The 18,865-nt window shown below is 59.4% G+C and overlaps 1 protein-coding gene across 1 annotated transcript; it reads left to right on the plus strand.

The window, feature by feature from the left end:
* The first annotated feature begins 997 nt into the window (after nucleotides 1-997).
* Nucleotides 998-13,228, plus strand: PRELP (proline and arginine rich end leucine rich repeat protein). The gene is made up of 3 exons (XM_056119119.1): nucleotides 998-1,110; nucleotides 9,370-10,347; nucleotides 13,035-13,228. Exons 2-3 carry the CDS (start codon nucleotides 9,384-9,386, stop codon nucleotides 13,205-13,207), a joined length of 1,137 nt encoding a protein of 378 aa, XP_055975094.1. The 5' UTR covers nucleotides 998-1,110; nucleotides 9,370-9,383; the 3' UTR covers nucleotides 13,208-13,228.
* The last annotated feature ends 5,637 nt before the right edge of the window (nucleotides 13,229-18,865 follow it).

The raw sequence follows: 18,865 nt of genomic DNA on the forward strand, positions 1-18,865 counted from the left end.
CAGTACTGCAAACTTAATGCCGTAGTACTATGAACTTTATGCCGCAGTACTATGAACTTAAAGACAGTACTATGAACTTAATGCCATAGTACTATGAACTTTATGCTGCAGTACTATGAACCTCATGTTGCAGTACTATGAACTTATTGCCGTAGTACTATGTACTTAACGCGGCAGGACTGTGGCTTTTCGATGGAGAATTGCTCCTGGCTATGTGGTCTTACACAAGTGCTCTTCTGGAGACCCAAGGGGAGGACACTTGAACCCCTCCTCTTGTTCTGTGACCCCAAACCTCCTGTGTGTAAGCTGTATGTGGAGAAGCTTCAAGGAGACAGTGTCATGTTCCACACGAGCCCACAACAGTGACTTTAGATCTTTGACTTGCCATCCTTTGCTGTGTGACTCCAAACCAGACTTTTCCCTCTCTGGTCCTCAGGGCACCCCTCAGACACCCTAACTGGAGTTGCCTCTGAGCAGCTCACAGCCCGAAGACTCCCTTGAACGCCTCCTGGAGAAGGCAGCTTAGGGCAAGTCGTCCGGGAATGTCACACCAGCTCTGAGATAGGCGTCAGAAGCCAGGCCATACTGGGACGAGGAATGAAGGGCTGGGCTCGACCCAGCCCTCCGGCTCTGGCTGCACAGAACTTGCTTTTCATGCCTTTTCCTCCATTAATTTGGCTTGTTTTCCAAACATGGGTCAAACAATCTCCCCCCCACCCCCACCCCCTCGAGAAGGAGCAGCGGCAGAAGGAAATGTTATTAAACACACGAGCCCGTTCGCGGGCACGGAGCGCGCCTGAAGTCTTGGGAGCCTGGCTGCCAAATAAAGCGTTTATTGTTGTCATTCCTCCTTTCCCAAGCTCCCTCCCGCTCTCCCTCCTCCCTGCCCTCCCTCCCGGCCTGCCCCTCCCTCCCCTAACCTCACCTCCCCACCCCAGTAGGGGCTGGTGGAAAAGTCAGGCAAACACACACATGCACACACCACCAGCGATCAGAACTCCTCGCTGGTCCGTGCTGCCAGAGCTCTGCTGAGAGGTGGGGGAGGAAGAGGAGGGAGCCTGGCCGGGCACGAAACCCACCAGCGCTGAGGAGAGAGGCAGGTGCGAGCAGGTAAGCCCCACGGGAGAGGGGACGGCAGGGTCCCCAGGATCTCCCCTGCTCTGTGCAACCAGACCTAGATCTCATCTTGGCTTTCCTTCCCTCCCTTCTTTCCTTCCCTCTCTCCTGCCCCGTCCTCCCTCCCTCTCCTTCATCCCTCTCTTCCTCCTTTAGACTCCCTTTCGGTCTCTTTCTCCAGATGCTATCCAGGCACTTGCTGGTGGCCCAAGTCAAACTTGGTTGGTGCAGATGTTTGTAGGAGCAAGGAGAGCTGGGCTGCATGCGAGGATGTTTCTGCAGGTCAGGTGTTTCCATGGAAACTAGACTGCAGCGCCCCTATCTGCAGTGCTCACATCCTGTGGCCGAGTCTTCGGCGGCGTGTGCACATTCCCCTCCATCCCTTCCCCACGTCGGTACACGCGAGAGGGAGCGTGGTGTCTGCTCACCTCCACTCACCCCGCACCTGGGGACAGAGCTAGACCAGAGTCACGCACACGCACGCCCGTTCACGTACGCGCCCTGCATCTTGTCTCACGCGTGCCCTCACACACACACACACACGCACACGCACACGCACACGCACACACACACGCATGCACACGCACGCCTTCCCAGCTGTAGGAAACTGCGTCTCCTGCTGAGTGGCAGAGCCAAAAGAAAATCATGTGTCTTGAGTGGAGGCCGAGCAGGGTGGAGAGGCCTGGGATTGATTCTCAGTTCCTTCCAGCTTCACTGGGTGGAGGGAGGAGCACACACCACAGTGTCCAACCTGCAGCCGCCTGCCCCCCTCCCCCCAGCTCCCTCTGCCTCTGGGAGGGCAGGGAGCAAGCAAGCCACCAGCTCCCCGGAGGCACCTCCCAGGGCCCGCTCTGCGCGCAGTCAGCCAGGAAAAATCTCTGTTGAAAGCCCTTTTGGAACTGGCCCAAGGTTGGCCAGGGGTCCTGGGGGCAGCGAGAGCAAACATGGTCCCTGCCCATTCCTGGCCAGGGAGGGGAGCTGAGTGGGGAGGGAACTGTCCTGGACTGGCTGCCTCTCTCCCCTCCACCCATTCCTCTCCCACAAAAGCAGGCCGCCCCTGGCAGGTGGAGCAAGGTAGGGGGGGTGGGGGGGAGGGGATCAGTCCCCCAAAGGGCTGCAGGCACCTGGGGGCAGGAGAGAGGGAATGGGGGTAAGAGGAGGGTGCACACTACAGTGGAGGAGCTTGGGCTGGGGAGATGCTCAGGGCCTGGGTTCAACCCCCCAGCACCATGTGGGCCTCCAGCATTGCATGCATGAGTAACCCCCGGGGCTGGCTGTGCGCCCCAAACCAAGCTCATGTAATCATCATGTATATAACCGTCCGGACCCCTCACTCCAAACTTACTAATGTAGGAGATGGGGGGATCTACTGTTTCAAGACCTGAGAATATTCCAGTGGCCACACTGGGCGGGGAGACCTGGTCAGGAGCCTAGACAGCCCAGGGCTGTTAGCGGGGTGGCCTGCAGGGGCTGTGTGGCCTTCTGGACAAGGGCTCGCTGGCTAGAAAGATTGCAGGGAGTTGCTTCCTTTTTTTTTCTGGAGAAGTAAGTCTGAGACCTGACCCCCCTCCCTCCGCCCACCCCACTCCCCGTCAGGGGCCATGAAAACCTCCTGTGAACTGTCTCCTCCTTCTTGTAAATGCTAGAGTCTCATGAGGAACATTCCAGAAAGATCATTTCTCTGAGGTTGCCCCAAAGATTCTTGTTTCCTTTCTGTGAATCCCCCGCCCTGCACCCCCCAGGGTGCCATGTCCCTTCTGGAAGCCTGTCCTGTCCAGCAGTTGTGTCCTGGCAGCTTTATGGAGAAGAGCTGCAGGGTCAGGAGCAGGCGAGGCCACGGCCTGGTCACAGAAGGACACGTGCATCTCCGCAGACAGGCCCAGGGCCAGGCTCAGGGACTTGGATCAAGAGAGGTACCTGGGAGCGGGAGGGTTGAGGAGGGGATGGGAGTTTCCAGGGTCTCGCTGGTTCTGGAGAATGTTGTTGGGCAGAAGGGGCATCCTGCCAACCCCAGCCTACAGGAACCCCAGATGTCCAGGGTGCAGAAACCCGCCCCATACTAAGGAATAAGTTGACGTCCATCAAATCCCACTAAGCAGCCTGGTGCTGAGCACTGGAACTTGGGTCCCACGACCATCACCCCCAACAGCTCCTTCCGGGCCTTCCTGCAGAGCTGGGATTGCCGGGGCTGCTCGGGGTGGACACAGAGAGCACAAGGGGCAGCCCCATCTCCATCTCAGCCCTCACCCCCTGTGATCCCATCTCCGGGGTCCCCACTGAACCTGGGAACTGGCGTGTCTGGACTGGTAGCCCGAGGCCAAGGAAGCTCACTCTGTTTACACTCTGCCTGGTGGTAGACTGCGGGACAGATGGTCTCACAATAGTGTTAGATTTATTTTTGGTGCTTTGTGATCTGTGTGCGTTTTGAAGTCGCAGACTGCACTCGCTTCTGACAAGGACTAGAGGAACAGGAGGGGCTTATTACTTCTGTGCTTCAGAGTTTACACCGAGGCTGGCCCAGGGACAGGGCCCCAGGCAGGAAGGGGACACGTGTCCCCTGTCTAGGGGCACCATAATGCTCTCCGCACACCTCCCCCCCTCCCCTGCTGCCCTCCTTCTCATCTTCTCATGCACCCACTGCAGCAGTGGAACTTGGGGGTCTCATAAGAGACCCTGGCTGGGCCCGAGCTCCACTCAGCAGGTAACCAGAGTCCAACTCCCTTTTAGAGGAAGAGAAAGAAGGAACAGCCCCCCACCCCAAGTTGGTTTCAGAGCAGAAAGAGTGAACAAAGACAGGGTCTCCTCATGGACGTGGGGGTGGTTCTGGGTGGGGGTGACCCGATTCTCCCCGCACCAGAATAGGGGCCAGTTGAAGATGTGGGGAGGCAGGGCCCACCCCCTCGACAGGAAAGCGGAGAAGGATGTGAGGAAGGTGAGGAGAAACCAGTCTTAGTGCCCCTCCCTCCCCTCCCTGGGTCCCTAAACTCGCTCCCAAGGACCTGATGTTTCCCTCCACCAGCCCAGCCACTGGATTATTGCTCAGGCCGGGCTTGGGACCTCGAAGGAGTGGACTCCAGACGCTGACCTGGTCGTGGCTTTGTCCCTTTAGAGGCCAGCGTGGTGCAGAACCAGCTCATTTCTAAACAAGTCTGACACCCTCTCACATGCCCCCTTGGGTGGTCTCATTTGGGTCTCATTCAGATGAGCAGCCTGAGGCCTGAACAAGGTCACAGCCAGGATTCCGGTCCCAATCTCCAACACTGAAAAAGGAATTAAATACTCTCTTAGGAAAGAACCAGAGAGTTAGAATACGGAGTAAACTCTCTCTGCCTTGCATGCAGCCAACCCCAGCTTAATCCAGACACCATGTACTGCCAGGGGTGAGCCCTGAGCAGAGCTGAGAGTAGCCCCTAAGCACCATTGGATATGATTCAAATCCTCTCCTCCAAGATGTTGGAAACATTGTTAAGTGAACAAAAAAAATTGGGGATGAAGCTGGGGAGATAGGACAGAGGGCAGAGCGCTTGCCTTCTGCATGGCAGACCTGAGTTCAATCCCTGGCACCCCAGATGGTCCCCTGAGCTTGCCAGGAGTGATCCCTGGGCACAGAGCCTGGAGTCTGCCCTAAGTACAGCTAGGTATGACCATAAACAAACAAAAAAAACAAACACAAAAAAAGAGGGAGGGAGGGAGGGAGGGAGGGCATAAGGGAGAAGGGAGGGAGGGAGGGAGGGAGGGAGGGAGGGAAGAAGGGAAAGAAGAATGGAAGGAAGGAAGGAAGGAAGGAAGGAAGGAGGGAGGGAGGGAGGGAGGGAGGGAGGGAGGGAGGGAGGGAAGGAAAGAAGGAGGAAAGGAAGGAAGGAGGGAAGGAGGGAGGGAGGGAGAAGATAAATTGGGGGTGTTGGGGATTGGGAAAGGCAGCAGCTGCCACCTCCTCCAGCAGCTGCTCAGGGAGAGCCCACGCTGGCCCTGGCTGGTGGTAGGTGACCAGCAAGCCCCCAGTGGGGAGAGGTGGAGCAGAGTGCTCACAAGGTCTAAGAAACTAAAGTATTCCACACCTAGAACCCCTTCTAAGGGGACTGATTGGACAAGAGCTTCTAGAAGTCAGACACACAGGAAAGTGGATGCTTTGGGCAGGGCTGGCTGCTGGAATCTGGGGACTCCCACCTGTCATGCAGGGGACCCCAGTTTGCAACAGGACACCCGGATGGGTGCATCATGAAGATTGTGCTGGGGGCTCCCTGCCAGGGCATGCTCCAGCAGCAGCTGGAAGGATCTTTCTCCCCCAAGGACAGTGACCTGAACCTCCACTGGCTCTGGGAGGGACCTGTGGAATGTCAGAGGGAGCTGGGAACTAGGGAGAGGTAAGGGGGGCTGGGCAGGGGTGGGGCATGGAGGGTGGGGAGCTGGGCAGGGGTGGGGCATGGGGGGAGGTGAGGGACTGGGCAGGGGTGGGGCACGGGGGGAGGTGAGGGACTGGGCAGGGGTGGGGCATGGGGGTGAGGAGCTGGGCCGGGCACAGCTGCCAGGTGGGAGGAGGAAGGCCTGTGGACAGGAGCAGAGTGACCCGTGGCCTTGTGCCTCTGAGCCTGGACAGGGCGGTGACCAGCCCCAGGACTCTCGTCACCTTGAACCTAGTGCCTGCGAATTTCGGTGACAGAGCAGTCAGGGAGCACGACAGCACAGGGACCTTGCCGGCGGGAAGGTCCTGGGCAACCTTGTCGGCATGAGGGAGGCCTGGCTGATGGCCAACACGGGGGACCCAAACAAGAAGAAAAGCTCAAATGCACCCAAATTCAAGGGCACAAAAACTGGGGCTTCTAGACAAGGTTTTGTCGGCACACCAGTGCTCGCCATCCGGAAGGCCTGGCCATGTGGTGGCGAAGCCTCTCAGAGTGGACAACTCACTGCCCGTCCCCCACAGAGCGTGGGCCAGAGCTTCCTGCTCCAACCCGCACGTTCCCTCACGGCTCGTTAGAGCACCCCTGGACGAGTATCCGCACCCAGAGACGGAGCAGGAGTCTCACTCAAGGTCCTCGATAAGGGTAGCCAGAGTCAAGCTGGCCCTGGCACCGTGGGGGGGGGGGGGGCGAAGAGGGTCTCAGGGAGAGAGGAGTGGGGGAAAGGGATGCAGGGCATGGTGCCCGCTGTCCTCCTATCTGCTGGACACCCATCCTTCCCTGGTTCCTACTTCCTCCCTGTGTTGGTATACCAGCTCAGTGCAAGCAACCAGGCACTGAACCTGAGTTTGAGACAGACAGACAGACAGACAGACACAAAGAAAAAGAGAGAAAAAGAGAAAGAGGGACAGAGACAAAGAGAGACAGAGAGAAAGAGAGAGATGGGAGCATATATGTGCATATGCCTGTGTGTGCACCTGTATGTGTGCGTGTGCCTCTGTGTGTGTGTGTGTGTGTGTGTGTGTGTGCACTGGAGCCTGACTCTCTCCCTCCTTGCTGTCGCAAGCAGCTGCTAAGAGCCTGGCTCAGGGCTAAGCTGCTGGCATGCCTCAGGGGGCTTCTTGTATTCCTTGGTGCACACAGCAGTCTGGGCAGAAGGCAGCCTGGTGAGGCGAGGATGGAGTCAAGGCCAGAGCGGGCTCAGGCCAGAGAAGGTTTGGGCCAGAAAAGGCAGGCGGGGCCCGGGGCGAGCACCCCAGTGTCATCCGCCTGTCCTCAAGGGTGCGGTCCGGGATCAGACGGGGAAAGGAGTCTGGTCCCTCTCCACTGGGTCAGACTCCGTGGCTGTGACTCTTGTCCTTCACCACAGAAAAGACTGTCAGAGGAGAGATGCGAAGTCAAGTCATTTTATTTAGGAAATCTGAGAGAGAAAAGGAAACCCACAGAGCAAAAGAAAGGAATGACACATCCCAAGTTGGCACGAGCCCCGCTTGCTTTTGCAAACTTGGTTTCGTTGGGTTTTTCCAAACTGCGTTGTCCTGGGACAACTCTGAGCTCTTGGTGTCTTTTGTTCCCACAGAAGTCTCTCCTCTCCTGAGGGGTGCATCCGGTCTTCGGAGTCTCACCAGGCCTCAGTTCCCGCATCCCTTTCGGGGTCCTGCCTTGTGCTTTGGGGCTGGCCACAGAACAGCTGCTTCTTTCCACTTCAGATCTTGGTCTTCCGAGCTCCTGACACTTCCTGCCACCTAACTCCTTGCCTCCTCATGTCCCAGAGCAGCTGGAGACACATGCAGCCCCTCTTAGCTCAGAACACCTCCCCCCTCCATGATACAGGTCCAGAGTAATAATACAGTGGAGTAGGATGCTTGCCTTGCATGCGGCCAGTCCAAGGTTGATCCCTGGCATCCCATAGGGTCCCCTGAGTTCTGCCAGGAGTGATTCCTGAGCACAGAGCCAGGAGGGAGCCCTAAAAACTTCCAGGTATGGCCCCAAACCAAAAATAAACAAATAGAATTTAAAAAAAAAAACTCCCAAGAAGCCTGTATCCCCAGTGTGCCCGAAACTCCAGAAGGTGCAAGGCTGCCCTGAGAGAGCCATGGGAGGAAGGCGAAGGAGTGTCGGGATGCAGAGGAGACGGGGCAGGAAGGACTTCCTGTCTGGACTTCCTGTCTGGATTTCTTGCCTGGGCTTCCTGCCTGCGCTTTCTGTCTGGACTTCCTATCTGGACTTCCTGCCTACATTTCCTACCTGGGCTTCCTGCCTACACTTCCTGTCTTACACTCTAGCTGAGTTCAACCCAAACGACGTAACACGTGACCTCCGAGGGGGTTAGTGGGAGCCCATGGGAAGGCCGCCCCCAAACTTCCCTCTGGAGTCTCACCCACATGTCCCCAAGGCTGCTGGGAGTTTCTTTATTGTGTCTCTCAGAGCGCGTCCTCCCCAGCTCCCAGAGACGGGGACAGCCAGCCCAGGTCTGAAAAATGAGAACCCCACTGCCTTCTATCCCTTCCTTGGAGACCCACGCCTGGGGAGAGATTCCTGCTGCCTCTCCTGCTGGGAGGACCCTCCATTCTCTAGAAGCACAGGGGCAGGAGCGGGAGGCAGAGCGCCCGGGGCACAGGGGAGGGGGTGCGCTTTCCTCCCGTCTCAGGAGCTCCCTGACCTCCAGAAGGCAGCAAGTGGGGCTCTGAGGCCTGATCTTGGGGTCTACTCTGCAGCAGCTCTCTGGCTGACTTTGTCTGCGCTCAGCGGACTCAGCCCCAGAGCCTGGATTCAAGCCTTACGTTCAGATTTCCACAGATTTCCAACCAAGTCTAACAAGGCAGCTTCCCTTCTTTAAAAAATGAAGACTTTGACTAAGCCTCCCCCTAAGTTGCAGGTTTTAAAAAAATCACAGAGCTACTCAGTACAGGAGCAGTCCCAGGGGGCATGTCCCCTCTCAGGCTCCCTCCATTAAGGGTGCCTCCAGTGGGAACACTGTTTTAAAATTACTCTTGGTGCTAGAGAAGATAGTCCAGAGATTGGGCATTTGCCATGCACACAGTGAGCCTGGGTTTGATCCCTGGCACCCCAGATGGTCTCCTGGGCCCCACTAGGAGTGATTCCTGAGCACAGTTGGGTGTGGCCCCCAAACAATTTTTTTTTCTTTTTGGATCACACCCAGCGATGCACAGGGGTTACTCCTGGCTCATGCACTCAGGAATTACTCTTGGTGGTGCTCGGGGGACCATATGGGATGCTGGGAATTGAACCTGGGTCGGCCGTGTACAAGGCTCCAGCCCCCAAACAAATTTTTTTAAGAAGGAAAAAGAAAATTGCTCTTATGGTATCTCTGAGGAGTCTTCCGAAGGAACCTCTGGACAGGCTGGCTTATTCTGTGGCGTGCCTTTTAATGGGGTGAGGCTGATTTTCTCGCACTGCAAGTGGGGAGAGGCGGGGCTGGGGGTGGGGGTGAGGTTGGGTAGGGGTCTTGTCCAGCAGCCCCGATCCCAAGTGCTTGCTGTCAGAATGACGCGTCTCGGGGCTGGAGCGATAGCACAGCGGTTAGGGTGTTTGCCTTGCACGCGGCCAACCCGCGTTCCATTCCCAGCATCCCATATGGTCCTCCAAGTACCACCAGGAGTAATTCCTGAGTGCAGAGCCAGGAGTAACCCTTGTGCGTCGCCGGGTGTGACCCAAAAAGGAAAAAAAAAACCAGAATGACACGTCTCCCCGAGACAGCCCTCTGGGCTACGTGCCTCAAGGCTGTGACGGGGTGCCCCACACAGGGAGGTGTTTGCACAGACCCCCTCTCACAGGGCGGGCACCTGGCCCCAAGCCCCGAGGGCTAACAGCCGGTGTCTCCTCTCCGCAGGTACCACCTGGACCATGAGGTCGGCCCTCTGCTGGCTCCTCCCGCTTGTCCTCTTGGCCTCTGCGGCTCACGGCCAGTCGACAAGACGCCCGAGACCCAAGCCCAAGCCCCCCAAACCCAGACCCAGGCCAACTCCCGCTTTCCCTCGGCCCCATGAGCCCCCAGAGCCGACAGAGCTGCCCCCGCCCCTCCCACCGGGGCCCCCCTCGCTCTTCCCCGACTGCCCGCGGGAGTGCTACTGCCCCTATGACTTCCCGTCCGCCCTGTACTGCGACAGCCGCCACCTGCGGAAGGTGCCCGTCATCCCGGCCCGCATCCATTACCTCTACCTGCAGAACAACTTCATCTCCGAGCTGCCCCTGGAGTCCTTCCGGAACGCGTCCGAGCTGAGGTGGATCAACCTGGACAACAACCGCATCCGCAAGCTGGACCAGCAGGTGCTGGAGCGGCTGCCCCGCCTGGCCTTCCTCTACATGGAGAAGAACCAGCTGGAGGAGGTGCCCTCGGCGCTGCCCCGCAACCTGGAGCAGTTGCGGCTGAGCCAGAACCGCATCTCCAAGATCCCGCCCGGCGTCTTCAGCAAGCTGGAGAAGCTGCTGCTCTTGGACCTCCAGAACAACCAGCTCGGCGACCACACGCTCCGGCCCGACACCTTCCAGGGCCTCAAGAGCCTCATGCAGCTCAACCTGGCCAACAACACCCTGAAGAAGATGCCGCCCAAGGTGCCCCAGGCCCTCCACCAGCTGTACCTGGACAGCAACCGGATCGACTCCATCCCCAACGGCTACTTCAAGGGCTTCCCCAACCTGGCCTTCATCCGCCTCAACTACAACAAGCTCTCGGACAAGGGGCTGCCCAAGAACTCCTTCAACCTCTCCAACCTGCTGGTGCTCCAGCTGGCCCACAACCGCATCAGCAGTGTGCCCGCCATCAACAACAAGCTGGAGCACCTGTACCTCAACCACAACACCATCGAGAGTGAGTGGGGGCAGGGGGCCAGCAACCCCATAACCCAAGGCTCCACCCTGTCTCCGCCGTTCAGCGTGGGCTGGGGTCCGAAGCACCCCGCCGGGCACCACGTCTCCACTGTTGGCCTGGACGCTGGGCCATCCCTGTGACCTGGAAGAGGTCACTGATTTCGCAGGGAGGTCCCCTCACCTGTAAATTGAGATGGTTCAAAGTTCAGGGGAGGGGCTGGAGCGATAGCACGGTGGGCAGGGCATTTGCCTTGCATGTGACCGACCCAGGTTCAATTCCCAGCATCCCATATGGTCCCCTGAGCACCCTCAGGAGTGATTCCTGAGGCCAAAATCAGGAGTAACCCCTGAGCATTGCCGGATGTGACCCAAAGAGCAAAACAAACAAACAAAACACCAAAGCGCAGGGGAGGGGCTCATGGATAGGGGAGGGCACTTGTCTTGCACACAGCTGACCCCGGTTCCATCCCCAGCATCCCGGATGGTGTCCTGAGCACAGCTAGGAGTACAGCTGAGAGCAGCGCCCGGAGTAAGGTCTGAGCATTGTCAGATGTGGCCCCCAAACAAAAACAAAAACAAAAACAGAATCCCGGGTTCAGAAAGAAGCTGCTTTCCCCTCCCTTCCCTCTGCCACCCACACCAGGCTGTCACAGAAGACCACCGACACATTCTTTTTAAAGCAGAATGGTGGCCTCTGTCCACCTGCCTGCCAACTGCTGAAATGGGCTACAAGGGCAGGAAGTGTCCTCTCAGATCTGAGGATGGACTCAGAAGAGTCAGCTGACCACTGGGGTGCAGGACCCCCATCTCTGTATGTGGGGACTTTCAGCATCTGCCTGGACGTCTGGAGTGCTTTGTTGACTAAGATGGTACATGTAAGGAAAAAGTTACCTAAGGTCCATAGAGAAGGCCCTGGGAGAAGAGTCTAGAAGTCATAGTTTTACTTTCATCAAAAAGTCACTTGTGAGCCCGAGAACTAGTGCCGGGAGGAAGGTGCTGGCCTTCCATGTGACTGACCCCCGTTTGATCCCCAGCACTGTTGGAAACAACACCCCTGGGCTCAGAGAGTAGCCCCTAAGCACTCCCAGGTGTCACCCAAACCTCCCCACACACACAGCCCAAGTCAGCTCTGAGCATCTTCAATAAGTTTTGAAAACAAAAGACAATCACTGGGGGCTTGAACACAATAGACTGCCTCCAGACGAGGAATGTGACAGCTGAGAGATGAGGGGGAGGAGGACCCCAACAGTGAGATTCAGAATCCTTGGTCAGATTCCTGCAGCCTGGGAAGCGGTGGGTGGGAAGCAGGAGAGTAGCTGAGACCCCAGGAGGAAAAGGGGGCTGGGGAGGGTCTCGCGGGGAACAAATGCAGGGAAAGGTCAGCAGCCTAATTATACTTGTAGGGTAAACTGAGGGAGCAGATTCCTCCCTCCACACACACACACACACACACACACACACACACACACACACATGCACACGACTACATACATGCGCAGGAGCACACACACACACACACACACACACACACACACACATACACAATCTCTGATCGGTCAAGAATACACACAGCCAACCTGCTTTAACTCCGCTGGACCAAGGCAGCCTAGATTGAGGGGACGTCCAGTCTTGGCAGGGGAAGGACAGTCATTCCCCACCCCCACTCCGCCCAACCTGTCCCTGAGATGAATGGATCCCTCTGCAGCGGTCACGGACCACCTTTGCAGCCAGAGCCCACTGACAGTCCCCCACTGGCCAGAGGGCAAGGGCCTCACTCCCTGACCCAAAGAGCCTGGCGCCAAGCACCAGGGAGGTGAGAGCCCGAAGCACAGAGGCTGTAAGGAGAATCTCCACCCTTCGTGCAGTGACAAGACTGAGGAGAGGAGAGGCGGGAGAGGGAGAGCAGAGGGTGATGAGGATGGTGGCCCTCGGACTAGAGAAGAGACAAGGCTGGGTGCAAACTCGCTCTGACGCTGGCCCTGCAGGCACCGCCCAGCAAGAGGCTAAGCAGGAAGTTTCCAGTCACACAACACGGGGCCCCAAGCCACCCGCTCTCGCTGGTCTTCCTAGAATAGTGTCCGAACCGAAAGGCTTATGTCATGTGAACCCGCCTCCCACCCCCCGCCGGCCCCAGGTCTCCTCTTCCCATCCCCTGGTGTCAGGGACCAGAACCTTCTTCCTGTCCCCCTGCTGGGAGGCGAGAGCTGGCCGGCTGGCTCTGGACACAGCCCTGTCTTCAGTTCTCTAGAGCGTGCGCCAAGCCTTCAAGGAGGGGCACCTGAGGATGTGAGGGTCCCCCACCCTGGCGTCTCAGGAGACCCATTCTGTATAAGACCAGAGGTCAGAGCTGCAACATAGCTAGAAGTGAATGCTGGCTTAGGGCTACCGTCCCCCGGAAACTCCCAGGGGTCACCAGGTGTGGAATTCGCGCACGGGACTCCCATGGTGTGGTCCTACCTGGCCTCCGGGTGCTTCATCCAGGGCTCTCCAGAGAGGGTTTCCCACCTCAGTTCGTTTCCATCTTGGTGCACTTGGCAAGTGAGTTGAGAGAAACCCAGGCTCGCAGGAACGCACACGTTGCAGCCAGGGGGTCTTCTCAGCCATCACAGGCCCTCCCTCCCCCCTGCACCCACTCCCTCGCCGCCCCTCCACACACACCTGCTCACCAACCCCCTTCTTTCCCCTCAGAGATCAACGGGACTCAGATCTGCCCCAGCAACCTGTTCGCCATCCACGACTTCTCGGACCTGGAGAAGGTGCCCCATCTCCGCTACCTGCGGCTGGACGGGAACCACCTGAAGCCGCCCATCCCACTGGACCTCATGATGTGCTTCCGCCTGCTGCAGTCCGTGGTCATCTAGGCCCCCTGCTGCCCCCGTCCCTTTGACCACACTTGAAGGCGCCTGCCCCCACCGCCCCCCCCCCCCCCCCGCTGGCTTCCTCTGGCCCTTTCTTTGTCTCTCTCTCTCCCCGACTTTCTTTGGGTGGCTCAGGCCACTCTCTGCAACACCCCCACCCACAGGAGCAACCCCCCCACACACACACACACAGCCTTGTTGAGCCCCACCCCCCTCAGAGACTTCCCCTGCACAGCTACTTTGAGCTTTTGAGCCCGGAAGCAGATGTGTATCTGAAGACCTCATGTCCCTTCTCTGTCCTTCTCCCCCACTTCTGCTGCTGGGGTCAGTCAGACCACGGACACATCTCTGGTCTCCCCTGAAGAGAGCAGGCCAGGAGGAGAGTTTTCTTTTGTTTATTAGTTGGGTTTGTTGCTTGGCGGGCGGCGGAGGGGGGTGTTTATACCTGGCGGTGCTCTCAGGGAGCACTCCTGGTGGGCTTGGGGGACCAGATGGGGGTGCCAGGGACCAAACTAAGAAAAGCCCCCCTGCCCCCTGGCTAAGGTTGACTTAACCTTCTCCAGGTTCCAAGGGCTCCCGGGCTGCCTTCCCAAGGCAATGGTGCTGGCCCGGGTCCTGAGGGCTAGAGGGGATGCACAGTGGACAGGTTGTCCCCATGGGTCTGGAGCCCTCCCCTGTCCATCTGTTCTCTGTCAGCACCCTTGTGCCCAGAGAACAGATGGGTGCCATGCAAGGCAAGCACCTGGCCTGCTGCACTATCGCCCGGCCCCAGAGGAGGCAGTTTGAGGAACTCCTCCCAGCACCGGGGCCCAGATGCTGTCCCAAGAGACCCCACTGACAGGGGCTCTTCCACCCTGGGGCTCCACAAGGCACGTACACCCCCTCCCCTGGGTCGAGAGCCCTTTTGCCCCCTGTCTGCCACCCTGTTCTCCGGAAAGCTGCCTGGGAACGGGAGCAGGGCAGAGTTGCTTTCCTCATCTCCTCCTCTTTTTCTTTCTGGGGCGAACTCAGCACACATCCTCCTGACCCGACTGTTCTCCAGGGCAAGGGCGGGGCAGCCCCTCCAGGATAGGAACAGCTGGAAGAACTCGGAGTGGAGGGGCGGGAGTCAGGGCTCAGGCCTACGTGCTGTAAATGGGTTTTATGGCTCCTGTGGCCACTCCAGGCAGGAGGCCGGGGGCCCTGGGAACAGTGTCCCCATGGGTCTGGAGCCCCACCCTGTCCACCATCTGTTCTCTGTCAGCGCCCATGTGCCCAGACTTTCCATCCAGTGAGCGGAGCGTTCCCTGGAAAACCAGGGAAGGGCCGGGCCTCTGGAAAGGTCCAGCAGCCTCTTCGGGGACCGCCCAGCCCTGGGCTAACTCACCAGTGTCCCCTGGTGGCTGGTGCGGGTCACAGCCTGCTCCCCAGGGCTCCCGGGCTGCCTTCCCAAGGCAATGGTGCTGGCCCGGGTTCCGAGGGCCAGAGGGGATGCAGAGTGGACAGCTTATCCCTGTGCTGCCTGCCTGCAAGCCGGGGGTAGAAACAATCCCGAGGCTCTGGGCCTGGGGGCCATCCGTTCCTCCCCAACGCAGGACACATCCAAGGCACCCCCCCCATCTCAGCAGACCCCGCTTGTGAGGGCCTAGCTGTCCCCCTGAAAGGTGCGCTCGCTGCCTCTCCCTTTCCCCTCGCTTGCTCTGGAGGATGGGGGGGACCTTGGAGGGGTGGGCGTCTAAAAACGGATAAGACACCAAAATCCACCTTCAAGCCAGGCTGAGAAAAGCCGGCGTTGTCTTGACATTGGCCGCAGCTGGGTTCCGAGGGGTAAGAAACGCCCTAGGTTCCTCCTCACCTTCCCCTGCGAGTTCTTTGGTGCCCGCTCGCAGTGCGCAGCCTTCCTGCATTTGGTTTCTCCAAGGCTCCCGCTTAAAGTCACTCAGTCGGCTGTAAGTGACCTGGTGCTATGGCCTGGAAAAGCCCCCCTGCCCCCTGGACCTGACCGCTCCTGACCATCTCTGCCCCTCTGGTGAGGCCCTCAAGGCTCGTGCACCCCGCCCACCGTGGTAGGGGTCATTGCCCAGCACACACCTCACGCCATTTTCATTTCAGCGGTAACCCCGCCATCACTGCCACCCCTGGCTAAAGCTGGCTTAACTTAACCCCCACCTTGCCCCCAAGACATCCACGACCCCTCTGGATCTAGGGGAACCCGGACTCCAGGCCCTGCTCCGTGCTGGCCGGGACGCAGCAGGGGTGTCCTCTGAGCGTCACGGTTCTCTCTAGACCATGCTATCTCCGTGAAACTTGTACCCTGCTCCAGCACGCTTCACAGCGGAGGAAATAAAGCAGACCAGAAACACCCAGCCTGCACCAGACGGGCTCCAGAAGCTTCTCTCACGCGCCCCCCCCCCCCCAACACATCGCCAACTCTTACTCAGGCCCGAAAGATGGGAAAAGAATTTCAAAGCCTTTTCCTGACCAATTTCCCCCAAATACTCGGCCCTCAGAGAAAATCCTCCCAGAAGTCAGACCTGAACCCCCAAACCTGGCTCCTTCCCACCCCCAAAGGTTCACGGCCGGTCGGGTGCAGAGAATCACCCCAACTGTCCCCCTTCCTGAGCATGGAAAGTTCTCAGCAGGCTGAGGAGCAGGAGAAGGGTCACAGGCCTCAGAACTGTCTGTCTGTCTGTCTCCCCCGCTGGAGGGAGGCAGAGGATTCCTGGCACTTGAGCTGCGGCTTGATGGAAGACAGAGTTGTGCCAGAGTGAGCCAGGTGGACAAATTGGGGACCGAGTGCTCAGGCCTGATGGAGCCCCCGGGGTGTGCAGCAGGGGAGGGGGGCAATGACGTGGCAGCCAGTGCCAGCAGGGACTGCACCCCCTTGGCCCCCAAGCTCCTGAAGGCCCACCCCTACCCCACTCTCTCTGCTCCCACTCGGTCCCCAGTGGCCCCCTCGTGTGAAGGGCTGGGGTAGCAGAGGCTGGGCAGCCGTGTCACCCTGCGGGGGACTGGCTGGAGGCTCCCAGGAGCCCCGAGGAGTGGATGGAGGCGGGTGGGGGGAGGGAGCCTTCAGTCCCCACCCCTGACTGCAGGGACAGAGGGAGGAGCTGAGCTCCTGGGCCTTGCTGGCTCCGGCCCCCCACCCACCCGTGGAGGCCCTCTGGATGTCTCCCTCGATGGGCTGCGGGGACCCAGCTGTGCTCAGGGTCCTTCAGGGGAGGGTCACCCTGCTGGGCTCAGAGCTGGATGGGGAGGCCCAGTCCCTGCCCTCGGCTCCTCTCCCCTGGCACGCATGCCCCGGCACAGGGCGGCCATGGAGAATCCGGGCCACAGAGCTGCAGAAGGGGGCCCACCGACCCACTGCCCTCCTCGGCTCTTCATGCTGAAGGTGTTCCTCTGCGCGTGGCCCCTGTGCTGGAGTGATCCGGTGTCCCGTCAGCTCCAGGCCTGTCTGAGCGGCCAGCACACCTGCAGATGCGGGTGGCTGATGCGGGAATGTCCCCACTCTGAGCTTCACTCAGGCCTGGCCTGCATCCGACTCACTGGGGGTTTGTCAGGAGCCCCCTGGGGTGGGGAAGGGGTGTCACTGGCTCTGACACGCTTCCCTGAGCAGCCCGGACCTCTGGCTCCTCATGCAGCTGATGGGGCCTGCAGCCACTGGCCATCCCAGGGGGACCAGAGAAGAGCCCAGGGAATGTTCCAGAAAACTCACACAGGCACAGGCACACCAACCCAGTGCTCCCCGGGGGTACAGGATGGCCCGACACATACGGCCACGGCACAGACGCCCCCTGGGGCGAGGCCGGTGGTCCCCGGGCTGAAGGGAGTCAGATGGAGACTCCGGCTAGGCCAGGCGTGCCCACCTGTTCTGGGGGTGGGGGGAGGGCGCTGTCCTGCTCCCCGACGTCCCCTACTGTCCCACACCTGTACTTCTGGGGACAACCACCTTTGGGACGTCCACTTCCTCTTCATCTGCCACTCCCGGTGGGGGCTGCCGAGGGCTGGGTGTGGAAGGAGAGGAGGGGTGTCAGGCCAGGGCTACCCCGGGACCCTGCCCTCACCACCAGCCATGGGGAAGACCCTCAAACCCCTCCATGTCCCACCTGCAGCCCTTCCGGCTTCTCCAGCTGTTGAGTGCAAACAACCCAAGTTCCTCTAAGCTTTTCACAGAAGATTCCAGATGTCGCGGTGACAGATCAGCATCTCTTTTCCCCAAAGGAGGGATGAAACCTAACGCTTTCAGGGAGTCCCAGCCACTCCTGACCCCTGGACCAGAGCCCCTCACTCTCCAGGCCTGGGCTTGGGCGCAGGCTCTCCCTCGGTTGCTCCTGCTGGCCTGGGTCTCAGGGGTCCTCAGCGTCCTTGTCTGTAAACTAATGGGGGAGGAGGGGAGCGGAGGACTGGGGACAAGATGTCACCAGCTGCCTCCTGGGCCTGTCACTCTCCTGCTGCCCCGAGACAGCACATGAAGGGGCTCAGGAGGGTCCCTATGAATTAAAAGGGGGCACGGAGGTGCCCGCCCCCACCACGTCCTGTGCCTTCCCACCGCACCCCTTCCGGGCTCTGCTCAAGCCTTGGCCGGCTTCCTGGTCTCCCCCAGGAGCACAGCCGCCCGGCTGTCCCCAGCAGTATAAGATAGCAGGAGGGGGCTGCTGCATTCCTCCTCTTCCTCCTCTTTGTAAGCCTCCCCTCCCCCCACATCCCCCTCACCCCTCACCTGGGCTGCCACTCCTTCCCCGCACCCTTGGGCCCCCTCCTTGTCCCCTCCCTCGTGAGGTCTCCTCTCCCCGTTGTGTGGCCCTTGGCCTTGGAAGTGCCTTGGCATCTCTATTTGCCAAGGGCTCAGAGCCAGGGGCTCGCTGGTGGGGCTCAGAGTGGGCAGACCCCCCATTCCAGGGGGACCTGGTGGGCACCTGCTGGGAGCTGCCTGGTACCATCGCTGGAGGAGCCCAGACATGCCAGGGGGTGGCCGCCCCCCACCCCCGATGGCAAATGCTAGGCCTCCCACCCCGGCTCTCCAAGCTCCTGTGGGCTAGGCCCTGTTTCGGAACAAGGGTCCTTCCTCTGGGCCTGAATCAGCCTCGTGATCCAGATGCAAAAATCCCCACCACCCCAACACGACACAGGCGCTGGCTGGCGCACAGAAATGGCTCCTGGAACCAAATTTGCATTTCCCATCTCTTAACACCTTCTGGCTCCCGGCTCAGAGAATAGCAGTGCCTGCAGCAAGTTCTTCCCCGTACCCACCCCCCACCCTGCTCCTGCCCACACAGAACCAGGAAAGCCGGAAAGAGAAAGAGGAGGAGGAGGTGGAGGAGGTGGAGGAGGAGGAGGAGGAGGAGGAGGAGGAGGAGGAGGAGGAGGAGGAGGAGGAGGAGGAGGAGGAGAACAAGGAGGAGGAGGAGGAGGAGGAGGAAGAGGAGGAGGAAGAGAAGGAAGAGGAGGAAGAGAGGAGAAGGAGGAGGAGGAAGAGAAGGAAGAGGAGGGAGAGGAAAAGGAGGAGGAGGAGGGAGAGGAGGAGGAAGAGGAGAAGGAGGAGGAGGAGGAGGAGGAGGAGGGAGGTTGGGTGCTGGAACCAACTCTTAAGATCAGACTTGTGATCTCCGGTATCACATATGGGGCTCTGAGTTTGCCAGGAGTGATTCCTGAGCCAGGAGTAAGCCCTGAGCACCACCATGT

The sequence above is a fragment of the Sorex fumeus genome, unplaced genomic scaffold (genome assembly GCF_029834395.1).
Source record: "Sorex fumeus unplaced genomic scaffold, SorFum_2.1 ptg000039l, whole genome shotgun sequence".
NCBI classification, from domain to species: domain Eukaryota; kingdom Metazoa; phylum Chordata; class Mammalia; order Eulipotyphla; family Soricidae; genus Sorex; species Sorex fumeus.

Coding starts and splice junctions, on each gene's coding strand:
- PRELP (XM_056119119.1), top strand. CDS start 9,384: ATGAGGTCGGCCCTCTGCTGGCTCCTCCCGCTTGTCCTCTTGGCCTCT. Junction 10,348..13,034: donor CAACCACAACACCATCGAGA/GTGAGTGGGGGC, acceptor CTTTCCCCTCAG/AGATCAACGGGACTCAGATC.